The sequence below is a fragment of the Carcharhinus amblyrhynchos genome, chromosome 17 (assembly GCF_965287045.1).
Source record: "Carcharhinus amblyrhynchos chromosome 17, sCarAmb.v2.hapA, whole genome shotgun sequence".
Taxonomy (NCBI): Eukaryota; Metazoa; Chordata; class Chondrichthyes; order Carcharhiniformes; family Carcharhinidae; genus Carcharhinus; species Carcharhinus amblyrhynchos.
The window spans coordinates 37950827-37972842 of NC_137340.1; the positions used below are offsets into that span (position 1 = coordinate 37950827).

The window sequence follows — 22016 nt, forward strand, 5'->3', positions numbered from 1 at the left end:
ACAGCGGCCAGCTCAGTGCTATGGTGCCAGCCTCTCAGATTTCCAGAGTGAATCATGGTAGGCACTCTGTGATGCACAGAGTGTCAGAGATTTGTTCTGGAAATCACGCTGAAAAAACAATGGGATTTACTCCCATTTTCCCGTATGCTGGGGCCTTGGAATTTTTGGGGGGGCGAATACTGGCCGTAGCATTTGCTAAGATGGAACTGATGACTTTTGTAAACAAAAAAATTATCCACTGGGGTTTTTGATTAAAGGAATGAAATGTGGATTTTTGATTAGGTTGAGTGACATGGTCAAGTGATTTATGTGGTTAATGGGAGGAGCTAGGTTTGTAGCAGAGACACAGCTTTCAGTTTCTGGCTAGGGTTGTTTAAAGGCAGAAGTCTGCAACCCTCTCTAAAAATCAGAGCTTCATGACTGTTGACACAATTTACAATAAGTATGTTTTGGTTTGCTGACTGTATTTAAAGCAGCATTTAAGTTTTAAAAGGAATGATGTAAACTGAAAAGTTAGAAATTAGAGTTGTTACCTTTCATTTTTTAACTACTGCTCAACTATTTAGTTTTTATCATGTAACCAGCCTGGTGCTGGGAAATAACTTGAGACTGATTATAATATTTAATTTCAATTTTCAATATCATTAGTGAGCCCAGGATTGTCCATGCTTGCTAATATTTCTGCCCTTTCTGGGAGAAGTTGCCACCAGCAGGGATTAAAACATCAACTATCAATGGGACCAGGTGTGATGGCCTCGCTGGTGGGGATAGAGGCTGTTGAGGTCTCCCTGGGAGGGCAGTAGGTGGGGGCAGTATCCCTTGGGCAGTGTCTGACTCGCACTGCTGGCCTGGCATTGCCCATGGGGCACCAGGCAGTGCCAGGGAGGTGGGACCTGAGGGGGCAGGACCTTCTGGTGGTAGGACCAGATCAGGCAGGGCAATCGGTAGTGGTGGGGGGGAACCGCTGTGCACTCTGCATTGTGATTGGTTGGGGTGGGAGGGAGGGGGAGTGATTGGGGCTGGCCATGGGGATAGTGGTTGATCAGGCAGGCAATTTCTGGGCAGGGTTGGGGTCGGGGAATTCATCAAGACACCTGTAATCGGAAGTCTGGCAGTGGGGTAAGGGTCAGTGTACATGTGCCAGTATTCCTATTGGGAAACAGGCACATGCACAGTGGCCCACTCACTGGGATGATGCTGACTTCTCAGGTAGGATTAGCTCCCCCGACTCCCCCACCTTACCCACATGAATCTCCCAGCAGACTCTGATGCAAAGAATACCAGAAATTCAACTCATTAAGTGCACCCAAAGGGTGGGAAAACCTCTGGTTTTCCTGCCTGTTGGGCATTTTGTTTCTTTTTGGGAAAATCACCCTCTGTTTTTATCACGATTACTAAAAATTTGTAACATTTATCTACAAAACTGATTTTCTGAATTCAAGTTCTTCCTCAGCCTTGAATAAGGAGATATCTATTATTCCATAGAGCTAAGTCACCCGACAGTAATTCACTTTTATTTTCTACCTCATGAAGCATATTGCACACCAGGGATCGGTATCGGACCATTACACTTTTGGATATACATTAAAAAACATGTGCACTTGTCATAACATGTCAGTATTAAAATTTGCATATGGTATAGGGAGCCTGGATAACTGTAAAGAAGATTATCAGAGAATTCAGAAGGAAATGGGTGAGTTAATAGATTAGACTGATGATGTTTGTTGACATCAAAAAATTGCAAATATAACTGGCAGTATTTGATGCTCTCTCCTATGGCAAGGTTGAAATGGGGGAGAGCATTCAATTGAGCAGGATGGGGGCTGCTCCCACCTTCCCACCTCTATCCAATCTTGTTTCCCAAATTTTGCAAGGTTTTGGGCCTATCAGAGCTTAAGACGTTGGAACAGAAGTAGGCCAGCCTGCTGAGTCTGCTCCACTGTTCGATGAGATCACGACTGATCTGATATCATGCTATCAGACCCAATCGATACAGTCTAGAAGTAGAAACTCTTTCACCTGATGTTAGGAACAGTTTCCTGTCAGAGTTCACAAAATAATAATGGAACGTCTTGTTGAAGTCCTACTTGAGAGGTCTGTTACATCCAGAATCTTGGAAAAGTCAGCAATCTAGCAAAATCAAATTAACCCAGCTTGCTGATGATTTGCTATGACATCAAAAGTGATGAATTCCACAGCTCTCCAGCAAAACATGTCATTCACCTGACAGACACATGTCTGTGTTATAGTCCAGCTGATTATATCCTACGGTGTGAGTGCTGTCCTCGAAGGCATGTCCTTGGCTCATTGTCTACTGATACTTCACCTTGAGCCATTTAATTTGGTAGTGTATTTTTGTCAGTGGTGGTTAGCCAATATCTTCCATTCTCCAGGACAGAGTGAAGAGGTAGACTCTAAACAGCCAGAATGGGAACTTGCGCTGTTGGCATTATTCTGAACCACACATCAGCTGAACTATACATTTGACTGAGTTAACCAGCCCCCAGTATTCTAAGCATCCCCCACATATGCTAAAATATGCCGGCAAGTTAAAGGAAGGGACTGGTTGCCAGTCAAGAGCTACAGAGAGAGCGATATGGACAAAAGATGATGGCTGCGTATCTCCATTTAGTACTTAACAAAAGCACAAAGTAGGTTGTTGCATGAGGTTAAATCTCACGGGATCCAGGGTGAGGTATCTAATTGGATACAAAATTGGCCTCTTGACAGAAGCCAGAGGGTGGTTCTAGAGAGTCGGTTTTCAAACTGGAGGCCTGTGATCAGTGGTGTGCCTCAGGGATCGGTGCTGGGTCCACTGTTATCTGTCATTTATATTAATGATTTGGATAAGAATATAAGAGGCATAGTTAGTAAGTTTGCAGATGACGTCAAGATTGGTGGCATAGTGAACAGTGAAGTAAGTTATCTTCAATTGCAGCAGGATCTTGATCAATTGGGCCAGTGAGCTGATGAATGGCAGACGGAGTTTAATTTAGACAAATGTGAGGTGATACATTTTGATAGATTGAACCAGGGCAGGACTTACTGAGTTAATGGTAGGCATTGGGGGCAAGTTGCAGAACAAAGAGACCTAGGGGTACATGTTCATAGTTCCTTGAAAGTGGAGTCACAGGTGGATAGAGTGGTGAAGAAGGCCATTCAGCATGCTTGGTTTCATCGGTCAGAACATTGAGTACAGGAGTTGGAATGTTTTGTTGAAGTTGTACAAGACATTGGTAAGGTCACACTTGGAATACTGTGTGTAATTCTGGTCACCCTGCTATAGAAAGGATATTATTAAACTAGAAAGAGTGCAGAAAAGATTTACTAGGATGCTACCGGGACATGATGGATTGAGTTATAAGGAGAGGCTGAATAGACTGGGACTTTTTTCTCTGGAGTGTAGGAAGCTGAGGGATGATCTTATAGAGGTCTACAAAATAATGAGGAGCACAGATCAGCTAGATAGTCAACATCTTTTCCCAAAGATAGGGGGGTCTAAAACTAGAGGGCATAGGTTTAAAATGAGGGGGAGAGATGCAAAGCTGTTCAGAGGGACAATTTTTTCACACAGAGGGTGGTGAGTGTCTGGAACAAGCTGCCAGAGGTAGTAGTAGAGGCAGGCACAAGTTTGTCTTTTAAAAAGCATTTAGATAGTTACATGGGTATAGGGGATATGGGCCAAATGCAGACAATTGGGATTAGCTTAGGGGTTTCAGAAAAAGGGCGCATGGACAAGTTGGGCCGAAAGGCCTGTTCCCATGCTGTAAACCTCTATGATTCTATGATAGTAATCAATGCAAATATTGCAATGGAAATAGGCGCCAGATATTTTGACTGCATTTTTCTGCTCAGAAAAGTTAATTATGAATACACTGGCTGGAATTCTCCAGTCTCGCATGCTCTGCTACTGCTGCCAGTGGGAATTTGGCACTTATTCTATTCACTGCAGCAGGACCAGAAAATCCCAGCTGCGAGCAAGATGGGAGAATTCTGGTCAGTGCTGAAGATGGCAAGAATTTCTAGACTAGTGGCTTTTGTTTCAGCAAGGTCAATTTACTAGTTTGATATCTTGATACTTTTAATCCATTACAATTTCGAAGTAAATTTACCAAAATACATAGGTTTAAAAGTAAAATTCAAGACAAATAACTTAAAATAAAAATGCTACATGTAATGAATTTCATCATCGTGTATTGTATGATTCCAGATATGAAGTGTCTTGAAGAAAAAAATGTTCATTTGAATGCTCTCCAGAAACAGAAAAGTGAATTAAAAGAAGTTGTTCAACAACTCGGGGAAAAATTTCGAGGTTTCATAATTATTAATTATTTTTGTTTTTATGGTTCTCATTTATGATTGGTGAAGCATAATTTCTAACTAGTATTGGAATGAAGAAAATATTTAAAATGTCTATGTTCAGAATTTATATTCGTAACTAGCTATACTATATATAAGTAAACTCCCCATAATATTGCTCACAGTAAGTCAAATAATAGGGTCGGGGGGAAGTAAGGTTTACAACATACTATTTTGCATCAAGCAAAGACTGAAGTGGAAAGTTGAACAGAGCATAATGGTGGGGCTGAGAAGCAGATGAGAAAGGTGAAGAAACAATCTATACCAGGGGGCAATGGGTGGGGGGCAATGGCCAAAACTAGGAACATGGAATAAGTAGTGGATTAGACCTGAAAAGAGGCTGTTGGGTTGAGATTGGAATATTACTGAGTAGTTAGAAAAGATTAGAAGCGGAATCTGAAAATGTGATTGGGACTGGAAATTGTGACAAAAAAACAGTTGTAACTAAAGGCCCGATTTTACCATTGCGTCATGCCCATTTTCAGTCATGAACAGGTGGTAAAGTTGAGCGTGAGGCCATTTACACAATCCGCGCCTGCATCTGCACAGATGCCCACTTTACTAAGGTTCCAAAAAAGCCGCAATCCGATTCACGCCTGAAACAGGCATGCATTTAAATTGAATTAATGAAGTACCTGCCCGACTTTATCACCAGTTCTCCCTTTACCATGGACTTTGCACATCCAGATTCACCGCGAAACAGACCTGCTCAACAAAGGTCTGTTTCAGATGCTCCAGTTGCTGGAAAAGTAAGTTCAGAGCTTCCAATGGCTCTCTGATTCAGACTGATGGTGGTGGGGTGGGGGGTGGTGGTGCAGGGAGCACGTGGGTTGAGAGGCAGACCAGATCATTCTCTGACTTGGGGGGGCAGGTGGGAGAAGAGATGCTTGATCATTTTCTGGTGGGGGCGGGGGCTGGGGTGGAGTTGGAAAGAGGAGGAGGTGGGACAGATGTACCTCTGGTGGATGGAGGGGAGGGAGGCCAGATCATTGTCTGGTTGGGGTGTCGGGGGGTGCGGGGGAGGCCAGATTGTTTGATGGGGCGGAGGAAGGAGGAGATGGGTCAGATGTATCTCTCGTGGTGGCGGGGGTTGGGGGAGGAGGGAGGCCAGATCATTGTCTGGTGGGCGTGGGTAGGGAGACGGGGGAGTGGGGAAGGAGGCCAGATCATTGTCTGGTGAGCGGGAGTTGGGGGACGGGGGAGCGGGGAGGCCAGATCATTGTCTGGTGGGTGGGGGATTTGGGCGGACCGAAATTTCTCTTGCAGTGGGGGGAGTGGGGTACTATTGATCATTCTCTGGTGGGAGAGGGGGAATTAATTCTATTGCATCACCCATCTAATTCTGGTCATTCCTGTTATAAGTGCTACTTAGATTACATTTCACTCGCCATGAATGTTGTTTTTATTCCCCTACACCAGCAAGTTCAGAAGAAGTAGAACTTATTAACATTTCTGAAATTATCTTCTAACCTTAATCTGAAATAAAAACAGGAGGAGCTGGAAAAACTCAGAATCTGGCAACATCTTTGGAAAGATGAATGACTAGAAGTGTGCTGTCTGATATTCTGGGAAAGGATGTTCCACTGGTGGAATGAGCACATAATGCCAGTATTTAAAGACAAGAATAATTTATCTAAATTAGTGGTAAGAACTGAAAGTGCTGAAAGAACTCAGCAGGTCTGGCAGCATCTGTATAGAAAGAACAAATGTGACTTCTTTCATTCATCTTTCCAAAGATGTTGTCAGATTCTGAGTTTTTCCAGCTCCTCCTGTTTCTATTTCAGATTTCCATCAACACTATTTCATTTTTACCTAATTAGGGTTTTGTCACTGTAGAACTTGATCTCGATTCGCTCACTATGTGTTGAAGTTGCAGAGCGCAACTAGACACTAATGGACAAGAGGGCCACCCCTTGGGATGATGTAGCATTTCATAGTTATATAGGATATACAGCACAGAAGTAGACCATTCAGCTCAAGTAGTCCTTGCTGGTGTTTATGGTTCACTCAAATGTTCTCCTAATTATTCTCATCTAAATCTATCATTATAACCATTCTCCCTCATATGCTTATCTAGTTTTCCCTGTGACTTCCACTTTCTTTTACTGTTATTTAGGTGAAAACATTTATTCTGGATTCCCTATTGGATTTCTTATTGACTGATCATTGACCCTTAAGCTACTATTTTTGGACCATATTAAGGCATACTTTGGTTAGCTGCGAGTCGAGTGCAAAGATGGTCATTGATCTTACTGCAGACTCCATTGATATAACATATTGTTATTCATAGTGCTATACTAATGCAATATGTGAAGGCAAGCATTATCATGCTTGCCTTCACATATTGAGCAGATGCCACCAACTGGTATTGCCAACATTTTTTATTTTTCTCAAGTAGATGATTTATTTGCTTGTGACACCTTTTCAAGTTCAGGGACATCCAAAAAATTATCCTGTGATGGGGAAGGTGATGAATAAGTTATTGAAATATACAATAGTTGGAATACATTATGTACATCCTGACTTAAAAGCAAATGTGTCAAGAAAGTTGAGTTGATCATCCATACTGAGTATCTATTGTAGGGAATCCGAGTGATGATTCCTCCTCATCTTCATCAAAGAGTTCTTGAACAACCATATGAAGGACATCTTGGTATAGTCCGGATAAAGGAATTAGCACAAAGTTATTTTTGGTAGTCGAGTCTAGATGCTCAGACTGAAGAAAAAGTGGGGCAGTGTCAAATCTGTGCACTAGTGCAAAATGCACCACGGTTGTCTCCTTTGGACCCTGGGGAGTGGCCTAAACTGCCATGGCAATGATTGTATGTAGATTTTGTGTTCCGCTTGAGGGTTACATGTTCTTAAATATTATTGATGCACACTCGAAGTGGCCAGAAGTTGTAATCATGAGATCTACTACAATTGAACAAACAATTGAAAAACTTGATGAAAACTTTGCAAGATTTGATAAACTGGAATAGATTGTAATAATATTAGTTCACAGTTTACTTCACATGAGTTTGTGGATTATCCCAATGCAAATGGTATTCAGCATCTAAAATCTGCATCCTATCATCTATTAATCAATGGATTCATTGACAGATTTGTGTACTCCTTGAATCATTCTTTAAAAGCTTCAAGAGAGCAAGGTTTGTCATCACGTTGTGTGAATGACCTTTTGGCATCTTATAGAAACACTACTCATGTGATTACCCAAAGTTCACCTGCATTCCTACTCTTAAAGAGAAAGTTGGGAATTACATTTGATTTGTTATTACCTCCAGAAACTCTGAAGATATTGGGGCATCAACAACAATTTCAATTTTCTAGATGAGCAGTGAACACAAAACAAAACTCATTTCAACAAGGAGATCGGGTACTAACATGTAATTATGCCACAAGTGAGAAATGGGTACCAGCCATAGTTTTAGCAAAAACAAGTCCAACATCTTACACAGTTCAAAGATGGACTGGTTTGGCGATGCCACGCTGACCAGTTGTTGTCATCTCAAAATGATTTCTCTGGATCATCTCCAAAAGTACCAATTCTTTTAATCCCTAATATTGTGAATACTACCACAGAAGACTTAGTTGAATCTGAGTTGAACATAAGAACATAAGAACATAAGAAATAGGAGCAGGAGTAGGCCATCTAGCCCTTCGAGCCTGCCCCGCCATTCAATAAGATCATGGCTGATCTGTCGTGGCTCAGTTCCACTTTCCCGCCCTCTCCCCATAACCCTTAATCCCTTCTCTTATCAAAAACCCATCAACCCGCTTCTTAAAAATATTTAGCGAGGCAGCCTCCACCACTTCAACGGGCAGAGAATTCCAGAGATTCACCACCCTTTGAGTGAAGAAGTTCCTCCTCAACTCCGTTCTAAACCGCCTCCCCTTTATCTTGAGGCTGTGCCCCCTAGTCCTACTGTCTTTTTTGAGCGGGAAGAGTCTCTCCACCTCTATCCTATCCATCCCATTCATCATCTTATACGTCTCAATGAGATCTCCCCTCATTCTTCTAAACTCTAACGAGTACAAGCCTAGTTTATTCAGCCTCTCCTCATAGCTCAATCCCCTCAACTCCGGTATCAGCCTAGTAAACCTCCTCTGCACTCCCTCCAGGGCCAAAATATCCTTGCGCAGGTGCGGCGCCCAAAACTGCACACAGTACTCCAGCTGCGGCCTCACCAATGCCCTATACAGCTGCAGCAAGACCTCCCTACTTTTATATTCAATCCCCCTCGCTATGAAGGCCAGCATCCCATTCGCCTTCCTGACCACCTGCTGCACCTGCAAGCTGGGTTTTTGCGATTCATGCACAAGGACCCCGAGGTCCCTCTGCACCGTCGCCTGCTGCAGTTTTTCGCCACGTAAGTAATAGTCCTTCCTACCATTCTTCCTACCAAAGTGGACCACCTCACACTTCCTGCTGCTTATGTCTATGCTATTATACCACGTGCAAATGATGCAGAATTCATTCCAAGAGAAGAAGTACTACTGAAGTTTTCATATTATACTTTTAGGGTTAAGGACAGTCAAATTCCAGAATATCATATACAACAAAGAGTAGATGTACTCCTGATTGACTTCCATATTGGCTGTGTATAATGATTAATGATGCATTATACTGTGTCTAGAGTATCATATGTATGAGATCATTGTATTTGTTGTCATGACCACAGACGTAAAGGAGGAGGGATGTTAGATAAGTGGATGCATAATTGCTTTAAGAGCTGCTCATGTGATTTGATAGTGATGTCATTGGGCTGTTTCATAGGTTCCTGATTAGTTTCAGTTTCTACTCGGTACAGCTCCTCGGTAAACCTTCATTTTGTTATTTTGAATCTGTGCATAAACCATGTCTTTTTCTTTTTGTTTAAAGACCACAACACTTAACATAGGTAAGACATTATGCAAACAATCAACTATCAGCTTAAAATCTTAAACAAAGACAGGAAATGCAGGAGAAATTCAGCACATCAGGCAGCATCTGTGGAGAGAGAAACAGTTAATGTTTTGACTTCAATATGACACTTCTTCAGACCTGGAGAGAGTTAGAAATGTAATAAGTTAATACTGTTGAATTAGAGCAGTGCCTTGGCCACTGAGGTAGAGTTCTGCAGTATTTCCCTGAAAAGGTTTCCTGATTAGTATTGGTGTACTGAATGCTACACAATGTTGTGCAGCGGAGGGACGACAACTGGAAGGGGAAGAAGTTGTGCCAAGAGCTTCAACATCCAGAGGAGAGGAATATGAGAAAGATGGTAAGGAGGAGAAGGAGAAGGATGTCCCTGTTCATTCTAAAGAATCTGAATGGAGGGGCATGAGGACAGCAATGGCTGAGCAAAATTATGGTCAGGGATAGGTTGGAGGACAAGAGAGATTAAATGACAAGGATGTCATGGAACATGAGACAAAAAGGAATGTTAATGATAGTATTCATCACTAAAGCTTTGGTCCAGAGTAGGTGTTAATATCAGAATAAAGGTCAGCACTATCTGAAATCAAAAAAAAATTGAGAACAAGATAGATTCTGGCAAGTGGGGAAGAAAAACCAAAGTGGAGACAAAGAGTCCATGGTCTAAAGTTGTTGAACTCAGTGTAGTGTTGTGTCCAGAATGCTGTAAAGTGCCGAATTGGAAGATGAGCTGCTATTTTTCTAGCTTGCATTAAGCTTCCTGGAATATTGTGGCAGGCTGAGGGCAGAAATATGAGCATGAGAGCAAGATGGTGAAGTTTTAAGTGGCATGCAACCAAAAAAAGATTACGCTTGTGGACCGAGTGAAGGTGGGCATTTATGCTGCACACAAGACCCTGCCCATCTCTCTTCATATAAGTTTACCAACATATCCTTCCATCTCTTTACCATCATTTATTTTTCTGGCTTCATGTCAAATGCCACAGAGGCAGGAAACAGGAGCTGACTCTTTTTATATTAGATACCCCATCTCTCGTATAAACCTGATTTATGTTCAGATTTTTGTGGAGGTGAGTTCTTAATTGATATGGATTGGGTTTTCCTGTGAAGCCAGTGGAGGCAAAAATGGAGGTGGGTTTTGTTGGGGTTGTGTTTGTTGCAGACATTAAAAGAAGCCTGCATAGTCTTTTGTACATTAACAGCAAGTCTTTATTAACTACATGTAACTATATATACATACATAATGAAAGGTACAGGCAGGAAGCTAGCTTCATCTTAGGTCTTACTACATCTCTGGCCAACACCACACTGATCTTAGGTTGGGGTCATATGCCACCTTGTATCACTGCGTGGGTGTTTCTGTACTCAGTCTCACGTTAATTACATACAAGCTCTTCTTCTACATGTCCCCCCAAATCTTTATCTCATTGATTAGAGTCACTTCAATTTACATTGTTATCAGTTTCATACATTTACCTTATTGTTACAACATTAATGCTATTCCAATGTTACTGCTATTATATTAGCAGTAGAATTAGAATTAGAATTCCTAGTACCCCATTTGTCCCTTCATGTCCTTGAAGTTAGAGGTTCAGGCAATCTGGAAGCTTTATAACTTTTCCACGTCTTTTCTGTTGTTCTGTTGTTAGAGTGGTAGGTTCTATTGGTCTGGCTCTTGTTGGCTTGGAGGTGGAATAGGCATTTTGTTCTTCTCATCATTAGTCCTTCACTAATCAATGGAGGGAGCCTATCTAGGGAGAGTGTGGAGACTCCTCCTATACTACCTGACTGTGTCCTCTGGTGTGCCACTTTGGTAAGACCAGGATTGGTCTTACTTCTGTCAGATGACTGTTCATTGCCTCCTGAGATCAGGAATCCAAATCTTGTCACCCTACTGTGACTGTCACAAGTATCTGGTGCAGTATCACCTGTTGTAGGCAGAACCCTGCTTCTATCTATAGAACTGCTCTGTTGCTTGTACATCTTGGTAGACATTGGCTACCGGTCCTGGCAGGAGTTTCTTCAGTAGCATCAGAAGTTGTGTACAAAGTTTCCTGCCTATCAGGAACTCAGATGGGGTGAGGCTACACTGTAAGGGAGTGGATCTGTAAGTGAACTGTGTGATGAGGAAGTCCTCATTTTTCTTCAAAAGAGCCTTCATTGTGCAGATCCCTCATTTTGTTTCACCATTTGACTGTACATTTCTTGGGGAAGTAGTGCAGTGGTGGAAACCAGCTATGTATGCAAAGTGAATAAAGCATTTGTTGGAGAATTGTGAGCCCTTATCTGGAATGCCATGGCTGACAAACATCGCTTTCAGTGCTTTGATGACTGTTTCAAGGACAGCCATATGAAATTGCTTTACCTCCACCTGTCTGGAGAAGTAGTCTAGGAAGATTGGGAATGATTTGCTATTGTAGGCAAACAAGTCCATGGCCAACCTTTTCCATGATCTGTTGGAGAAATGTGTAGGAATGAATGGCTCCCTTTGGTCCAGGCTGTGTGTTGTGCAAATCTGGCAATTTGGTCTCCTTTATTGCTTTGGAGATACTCAGTCATCCGATGGAAGATTGGGCCCATGCCCTGCACTTAGTAATTACCAGATGACCCTGGTGTATCTTCTGCCCACAGAAAGCCATTCATCATAGACCAGGAGGACATATGTGACTGTAAAATGGTACTGCTTTGTGAACTACATTTTGGTTGAATCACTACTTGGTCTTTCACAAGGGTACGCTTGTTGGCAGTTGGTGTGGATGTGGGCATTCTCTTTATCACAGAGATGCCCTTGATGGATCAGTTGGGGCTTGGTCATTGTTGTCTACAAGTGTCTAGTCATAGTAGATTTCCAGCTCAGCATCAAATTCAACATCCTGTTTAGGTGGGGTGGGGTGGGGGGAGGGGCAAACATCTGCTGTAGTTGATTTCATTCCTCCAACACAGAAAGTCTCATCTGAAAATTTCATGATGTTTAGGTGAAGCCTCTGGATCTGAGGAGGCATTTTTGTGACATACTTTTCACTTAACAAGGAGACCAGTTGTTAATGGTCTACCTTAATTGTGACCTTGAGGTTGTGGTTGGATGTAGCTGAAAAACTTCTCACAGGCCCTCATGACTGAAAGAGCATTCTTCTCTGGGTGAGTCAACTTCAATGGGGCAAGAACGGAGTTGGGCTGGGTAAACTGAAACATGAGATTGGTGAGCAAAATTGTAGCTGAACAATGGGCTACCTTTAAAAAAATGTTTTGGGCACAGTTGGTGGCACAGTTAGCATTGCTGCCTCACTATTTACATGCCTATAGAAGATCCAGGTTCAATTCTGGCCTCAGGTCACTGTGTGTGTGGAGTTTGCATGTTCTCCCCATGTCTGTGTGGGTTTCTTCTGAATGCTCCAGTTTCCTCCCACAGTTCAAAGATGTTCTGGTTAGGTAGTTTAGCCATGCTAAATTCTCCCTTAGTATCCCAAGATGTGTAGATTAGGGGGAATTAGCTTTACCTGGTAAATACGTGGAGTTATGGGGACAGGGGCTAGGTGGGATTATTATTAATGTAAGTTTGATGGGCTGAATGGCCTCCTTCTGTACTGTAGAAATCCTATGATTCTATGAAAAAAGAGACCAAAATTAAGATGAAAAAGATAAAGTGTGCTTATGACAGCTGTCAGCTAGAAAATGCAATGGAGAACCAGAGGAATACAGAAGGGTCAGAGGGTAGGTGAAAAAGCATATTAGTGAAGCAAAGGAATTATAAGAAAAGACTGTTGGCCAACATAAAGAGAAATCCCAAAGTCTTTTATAGGCTTACAAATAGTAAAAGAGTGGTAAAAGAAGGAGTAGGGTCAGTGGGAACCTATAAGCAAATTTACCCATGGAAGCAGGAAGCATGGCTGAAGTATTAGATGAATATTTTGCATGTCTTTACCAAGGAGGTAGATTCTATCTAGGCCAAATTGACAGAGGAAGAAACTCAACAATGGTGCCCAACAAGGTTGTATCCTCAGTCCCTTACTATACTCCTCATACACCGATGACTGTGTGGCCGAATTCCTCTCCAACTTGATTTTCAAGTTTGCTGATGACACGACCATAGTGAGTCGGGTCTCAAAGAATGGTGAAACGGAACACAGGAAAGAGATAGAGAAACTGGTGAACTGGGGCAATGACAATAATCTCTCCCTCAATGCACCTAACCAGCACATCTTTTGGGCTGTGGGAGGAAACCCAGAGCACCCAGATGAAACCCACACAGACACGGGGAGAATGTGTGAACTCTGCATAGATAGTGATACAAACTGGTTCCTGGCACTGTGAGGCAGCAGTGCTAACCACTGTACCACCATAATATTATGTACAGTTCTGGGTGCCACACTATAGGAAAGATGTGAACGTGTTGGAGAGCGTGCGGAAGAGATTAACAAGAATGGCTCCAGTCATGCCCAGTACAAGCATGAAAATACCACATATTATAGCTGTGTATTTTTCTAATGGACACAACAATTTCTAAAATAGCATAACGTGTGACTTTGGCAATATCAACTCGAGACTGAAACTTCAATCTAATTAAAATATGAACAATCTCAGCCACTTGTGAAACTCCCAAATCCTTTTGTTAAGGATGAACTGTAAACAATCAGAAGTATGCCAGTCAATTTATCTTCTTGCCTCACCATGGACAAGCAAGATGCCAAACTCAATGTGTGTTATATAGATGAAATGAGCTTTATCAACCTTTCATTGTATTATGATGGTCCCTCATCTCAAAACACTCAAAGCTTGAAAGGCCATAACATCTGATGTGCATCGATTCAACACTCTATGTTATTTGCAAAAGATCTTTGGACTTCTATAGCTCACAGGGTTAAGGCAGCCATATTTGTTCCTGTTTTTGAAAGTTACAGAAGAGGCTGTTCAGCTCAGCAGAACAGCATGAGAGATTCCATCTGAAAAGCTATCACAGCAGCTGTAAGACAATGCAGCCAAGGTAAAACAACTATACTTTGTAAGAGGAAGAAGGAATCTTACCAACCTATTCCATCTTTAAGTTCAACTGAGAGCTGACCTCCTGGAAATTCAATTATAACCAACTTCACCGCTTTCTGAGATTCCTTGGCTTTCAGCATATTTCCACTCCAACTACAGCACCAGTTCAACTAAGTATTAGAATAACAAAAGTAGTTTTAAGAGATTTATATTTGTATTTGTAAACATTAGAACAAAGGTATAGGTGAAGTGTAACGTTTCTATGCTTGAAACGTTAAAACCTATAGTTACATTCATGCTGCACAAAGATGTTTGTATGTGTGGGGATTAGTTTTCAAATTCAACTTTGCTTAGAGAGGGTTACAGTCTGAAGAGTGAATAGATGCTGGCCAAAGTAGAAGTGGTTACTTAGCAAATGGGGTCCTTGTAAAATAGGAAATTTAGTTTTACAAACAAAACAACAAAGAACAACCCAGCACAGGAAACAGGCCCTTCGGCCCAACGAGCCCGCGCTGCCATTTCAACAAAGCATTTTCCTACACCTACCCTGCCCCGTGTGTGTGTGAATGGTACCCCTAATGTAGCCAGATTCAGGGGAGAATAGTGTAGGGTCAATTTGGTACACCAATCAGCCTAAGAGCACATCTTTGGGGTGTGGGAGGAAACTGGAGCACCCGGAGGAAACCCACGCAACCACAGGGAGAATGCGCAAACTCCCACAGACACAGGCCCAAATCCATGTATCTGCACAGCTAGCAGTGATAGTTGCTGAGCTGTTGTGGTGCCCGTCTGCTGGTCCAGGATTAAGCACACACAGTGACACAAAGTACTAGGCCACTCTCGAAACCTCCAAGAGCAGCCCACGCACGACCCACCGTGTGCATGCCCCTCGTTTGACAACTGAATTTTTTGCAGAGCCAGAAGGACATAAGGGAATGAATATCTTTAAATCTGCCAGGAGAAGCTGAACAGGACAAAGCATTTAAGAGGTAGATTATCCAAAGGATGAGGTTCAGTCCAGACGCAATATAAAAGTCCAGAAAAGTTTGGATTTAGCCTCAGCTGAAATGATTGTAATGTAATTGCATTAATGTGTCAATGAAACAAGCAAAAATTTGAGCTGGGTAACAAGAAGTCACCCTTAAATTGTGAAAGTCCAGGACATTGTGTGGTTCAGCTATCATGGGAGTAATCTGATAAAATTGGGCATAGCTTAAGGTTTGAGTTTGTATAGTACTGCCTCCTGCAATTAACTGCTGGAACTAGCATAACATTACCTGTTGCACTCAAGGGCATATATGCCTTGAATTTCAGTGCCTTCTGCTCTTTGAAGACTGCTACTGAGAATATTAGGTATTCTACGGTGATTATTTCTGTTTTGCCAGATTACCACGTTATCTGTAAGCTGATAATTACCCTTATTGTTTTTTAGGTCTTGAAGATGAACTGACTACAGTTATTTTTAACACAAAAGCTTTGGAAGAGGAAAAAGTAAAAATTTGTCAAAAACCACAGACACACCATGAGTTTTTAAGGTGAGCAAACATGGTTTAACCATGTATCTCCTGATAGAGGTTTTTTTTAAAAAAATTGGGACATGTTCTCACTTGTGCAAGAGGTTCCTTTTTTTTATAAGAAATAACTTTTTAAAAATTATTTCTCTCGCTTTTTTAAAGTTTGTTCTTGGAATGCAGCAATACTACATGTAGGTAAAGCTGGCTAAGCAAGTATTTATTGCCCATCCCTAGTTGTCTTTCAGAAAGTAGTGTTAGATCTTCTTGAATTGCGCCATCAGTGTTGAAGGTGCTTCCACAATGTTGTTAGGTTCCAGTAATGAGACCCAGTGTCATTGAAACTTTAGGAAGTTTCTCACATAAATTGGAAGAAGATGGGTATTCTGTACTGAGTGGCTCACCTCTTGACTCTCCAAAGCCTTTTCACCACCAACAAGACATAAGTTAGGAGTATGACATGCCTCGAAGTATAACACACAAGAAGCTCTCCACCATTCAGGTAAAAGCAGCTTGCTGGATCGGCACCCGATCTACTATCGCAAACATTCCTTGCCTTCACCCTCTGGTGCAATGTGTCTGCAGTGTACACCATCAAAGGCAATTTTGCACGGCTTCTTTGACAGCACTTGGCAAATGTGCAACCTCTAGCACCCAGGACAAGGACAGCAGACGTATGGGACCACCACCACTTCCAAATTTCCCTCCATGTTGCACATTATCCTAACTTCAAAATATATTGCCATCTTTCATCTCTGGGAATCAAAATTCTAAAACGCACTACCTAACAGTATAGTGAGATTGCCTTCATCACACAGATGCAGCAGTTCCAAAAATTGACTCACCACTGCCTTCTCAAGGGTAATGCAGGATGGGTACTAAATTGCTGTGCAATACATCACACTCCTGACTTTTAGCCATCTCAAATTCTGGGCGCTGAAGACTCATAGCTAACATTGAGCTGACCTTACTATCACACATCTGACAATGATGTCAGCTTCACACCCAGCTCTTGCTACCTCCACACACTTCCAGCCATTGAGCTTTGACTTGCTAGCAATGTCCACATCCTATAAATGAAAGAGTTGCAAATCTTGTTTTTTAACTCAGTCTACAAAATAGTTTTGATGAAGAACAGAGAGGTTTATTATATATACAGCAGTACTAGAGATGTAGCTGGCTGTAGAACTCATCTACCATGAGTTCTCCTTGGAGGACTACATAAATACTGAGAATAACCTTATGATAGAGAAAAATTAGTGATGAAACATTTAAAGAGAGTTGGGTTGCAGGTGCTGCCATCAGGAATGCCTTGTTAAAAAATTCATTCATAGAATGTGGGTGACACTGGCAGGGTGAAATTTTATGCTGACTCTCCTTCCTGCAGTCCATATAGTGAAGGTCTATTTTGATGCATTCAAAGGATGTGACCTTTGCTAAATAGGCCAGCATTCAGTGCCCACCTCTAACTGTCCCTGAGAAGGCAGTGGTGAGCTAACTTATTGAAACACTGCAGTCCAGATAGTGTAGGCACACCCCCCAGTGCTGTTCTTTTGATCTCCATAGGGAAACCATAATCTAAAATAAATCAATTCACCAATCCCCATATCAAGAAATTACCAATGATATATCACTTTTTCTAATGTTAACTTAACATGAATTGGAATTAACATAAATTGAACATAAACTAACAGCAAATTAACTAACATGGCAGCATGACGGCACAATGTTCAGCACTGTTGTCTCACGGCGCCAGGGACAATCTCCTCGTGTCTGTGTGAACTTCCTCCAGGTGCTCCGGTTTCCTCCCACAGTCCAGTGATGTGAGGGTTAGGTTGATTGGCCATGTTAAATTGGCCCTAGTGTCAGAGAAATTAGCACAGTAAATATGTGGGACTACAGAAATAGGGCTTGAGTGGGATTGTGGTTGGTGCAGACTTGATGGGCTGAATGGCTTCCTTCTGCACTGTAGGAATTCTATGAAATTATGGTTGGAACAAACTGTGAATTATATGTAGGATAGCAGTGACCATCACCTGAGATTCCAAGTATCCACAAGTTTGTTTGGTTCAAATGTGGATAAAAGAGCTGAATGCCAAAGGTGAGATGAGAGTGACTGCTCTTGATGTCAAGGGATCATTTGACTGAGTGTGCTGGCAAAACTGGAATCAGGGAAAGAACTGCTGGTTGGATTCATTCCTACAAAAGAAGGTGGTTGTGATGGTTCGAGGTCAATGATTTCAATTCCAAAACATCACTACAATTCTACAGAGTAGTGTTAAAGACCCAATCACCTGTAGCTGCTTTACCAATGATTTCCTTCCATCATAAGGTAAGAAGAAGGGATGTTCACTGATGTTCAACACCTTTCACAACTCCTCAGGTACTGAAGCAGTCCATGTCCAAAAACAGCAAGACCTTGACAATATCCAGGCTTCGACTGACAAGTTGCAAGTAACATTCACACCACACTGCTGCCAGGCAATTACCATTTCCAACAACTGAGAATCTAACCATTTGGAGATGTTGCATTCAATTCCTTTGTCCAAATCATTAATGTATATTGTGAACAGCTGTGATCCCAACTCTGAACCTGCAGAACCATGCAGATCATTCCAAATCAGCATGGATTCACTAAAGGGAAATCGTGCTTGACAAATCTGCTGGAATTTTTTTGAGGATGTGGCCCATAGAGTGGACAAGGATAAACCAGTGGCTATTGTGTGTCTGGAGTTTCAAAAGACTTTTGACACAGTTCCACACAAAAGATTAGTGAGCAAAATTAAAGCTCATGGTGTTGGGGGTGATCTATTGATGTGGATAGACAACTGGTTGGCAGATAGGAAACAGAGAGTGGGAATAAACAGGTTATTTTCAGAATGGCAAGCAGTGAAAGTCTATAGAATGCTGGAAAATGACCAATAGGGCCACCATATCTAAGGCCACTTCCTTAAGTACTCTGGGATGCAGAGTATCAGGCTCTGAGATTTAGCAGGTTTTAATCCCAGCAATTTCCCAAATACAATTTCCTGACTAATAAGGATTTCTCTCAGTTCCTTCTTCATGCTAGACCCTCTGTCATTTAGTATTTCTGGAAGATTATTTGTGTCCTCCTTGCTGAAGACCGATCCATACTATTTGTTCAGCTGGCCTGCCATCTCTTTGTTGCCCATTATGATTTCACCTAATTTGAACTGTAAGGGACCTACATTCATCTTCACCAGTCTTTTTTTCTTCACATGTCTATAGAAGCTTTTGTAGTGAGTTTTTATGTTTTCTGTATTCTATTTTCCCCTTGTGAGTTAAATCCTTTGTCCTCCTCTGCTGAATTTTAAATTTCCCCAGTCCTCAGGTTTGCTGCTTTCTCAGGCCAATTTATTTGCCTCTTCTTTGGCTTTAATACTATCCTGGTTTCCCTTGTTATCCATGATTGAGCCAACTTCCCCGTTTTACTCTTACACAAGACAGGGATGTACAGTTGTTGAAGTTCATCCATGTGTTCTTTAAATATCTGCCATTACCGATCTATTGTCAACCCCTAAGTATCGTCTGCCAGCTTATCCTAGCTAATGCATGTATCATAACACCAAAGTTAGTTTTCCTTAAGTTCAGGACCCTAGACTTAACTGTGTCACTTTCCATCTTAATGAAGAATTCTACCATATTAAGATCAGTCTTTCGCAAAGGATTTCACACCACAAGGTTGCTAATTAATCCTCTCTCATTACACAATACTCAGTCTAGGGTAGCCTGCTCTCTAGTTGGTTCCTTGATACGATGGTTGAGAAAACCATCCCTTATACGTCCCAGGAGATCCTCCACTATCACGTTGCTGCCAGTTTGGTGAGCCCAATCAATATGCAGATTGAAGTTACCCTAACAACGGCTGTACCCTTATTGTGTGCATCTCTAATTCCCTGTTCGATGCCATCCCCATTGGTGGTCTATACACAACTCCCACTAATGTTTTTGTCCTTTGGGTCCCATAGCTCCATCCATACAGATTCCACATCGTCCAGACTATTATCCTTCCTTACTGTTGCATTAATCTCCTTTTAACCAGCAATGTTACCCACCCCCTTTCTTTTCCATCTATCTTTCTTGAATATTGAATATCCCTGGATGTTGAGTTTCCATCCTTGGTCACCCTGGAGCCAGGTCTCCATGATCCCAATTATATCATATCTATTAATAACTGCCTGTGTAATTAATTCATCCATCTCATTACAAGTGCTCCTCGCATTAAGACACAGGGCCTTCAAGCTTATTTTTTTGGCATTTATTGCCCTCTTATAATTATGATATACTATGGCTCTTTTTGATTTTGTCTTTTATTTCTCTGCCTTCCACAATTTCCCTTACTGCCTTTTGTTTCTGTCCTCACTTCACTTCTCTCTGATTTCTGCATTGGTTTCCATCTCCCTGCCATATTAGTTTAAATCTTCCCTAACTGATAATCAAACCACCTTCCAGGACATCAATCGTATAACCATTGTTGAACTCTCCAGCATCAAAATCCTAGGGGGCAGTGGAAGTTGCTGGTTAACATTGATCAGAAACATAACCACTTTAGCTACATGAATACTGTGACTGTAACAGTAGGTCAGAGGCATCTATACTGTGACAAATAAGTAAGTAACTCAGCTTCTGAATCTCCAAAGTTCAGAAGAATGAGGGGGGATCTCACAGAAACCTATAAAATTCTAACAGGATTAGACAGAGTAGATGCATGAAGGATGTTTCCAATGGTGGGGATGTCCAGACTAAGGGTTATAGTCTAAGGATATGGGATATCTTTTTAATCTTTTAGCACTGAGATGAGGGAAAATTTCTTCAGCCAGAGTGTCTGGCCTATGGAATTCATTATCTCAGAAAGCAGTTGAGGCTAAAATATTTTATGTTTTCGAGAAGGTGTTGGATATACTTGATGCAAAAGGGATAAAAGGATATGGGGAAAGGCAGAATCAGGCTATTGAGTTGATGATCATCCATGACCATAATGAATGGTGGAGCAAGTTCAGAGGGCTAAATAGCCTACTGCTGCTCCTATTTTCTATGTTAGTTTGGAGAGTGGCATGGGGGGGAACTTCCAGGTTTCTATTTGTCTGCTGTCCTGGTCCTTCTAGATGGGAGTGATCATGGGTTTGTCTAAACAGACCTAGTGAGTTCCTGCAGTGCTTCTCATAGATGGTATACACTGCTGCACTGTTCATTGGTGGCGGAGGAAGTGAATGTTGTGCAAGGGGTGCCAATTAAGTGGGCTGCTTTGTTCTAGATGATGTCAGGCTTCTTGAGTGTTATTGGAGCTGAACTCATCCAGGTATGTGCATCCAGCACAGCCTTGACATATGCCTTGCAAAGTGGTGAACAGGCTTTGTGGAGTCAGGAGGTGAATTACTGGTCACAGAATTATTAGCCTATGACCTGCTCTTGTAGCCATAGTATTAATATTGTTTGCCTAGTTGAGTTTCTAGTTAATGGTAACCTCTAGCATGTTAACATCTTGTGGTGGCCCAAGCCGTGGAAGGGCCCAGCCTTAAGGGTCTTCTCCTCAGGAATAGAAGTTCTTTAGTGCAGCTAGAATTGGTGCGGACACAGGCAGAAGGGACTCTGAGTGGTTGCATATCCTTGAGGTGTTCTGAGTGGTACCCTGTCCCCAGGGTATCCGTCTGATGCTCATCCTTCTTATTGGTATTACAGGACCCTGCCATGATTTCAAGAGGAGATGGAACACCTGGAGGGAGATTAAGGTACCTGGCCCTACATCCTGATGGCACCCACCAGAGTGTGTGGCCACGGAGTGCATGACCAAGTACAAATCCAGCAGGACCAGCTTGGACCATCAGCCTAGGGCTTGAGCAGGTGACTGGTCTCTGGTGCCGATAACTTGGACTGTCCCTGCCTCCAACTGCTGCAGGGAATGTTCTGAAAGGTGCTCTCTAGAAAGTGACCTTGAGATTAGTCTTGAACTATATATCCCATTGAGGTATGTGCCTCTTGCTGGTAAACGGTGCAGATGAGAGACTTGACAGATCTTCCAGAGCTTGATGTGGTACTCAAGTGTGCTTTGGCACTTAAGGAGATACTGGGCTGACTAGCTGGTTTGTTGGTACCTTTAAACAAAAGGACAGTTTTAGTGGATGAGCTGAAACTAATTCAGAGTATATTGCACTCACTTTGAATTGCAGGATTGGGTGAAGTGATGCAGCTGAGATCTGTACTAGATTGTTGTAAATGGGTGAGAAGGG

The 22016-nt window shown here is 42.1% G+C and overlaps 1 protein-coding gene across 1 annotated transcript in view; it reads left to right on the forward strand.

The window, feature by feature from the left end:
- Positions 1 to 22016, forward strand: part of LOC145354580 (coiled-coil domain-containing protein 172-like) — a 96207-nt gene that overhangs the window by 57693 nt on the left and 16498 nt on the right. The window contains 2 exon segments of the mRNA XM_080206044.1: positions 4211 to 4312; positions 15690 to 15792. Coding sequence (XP_080062170.1) covers positions 4211 to 4312; positions 15690 to 15792 — 205 coding nt within the window.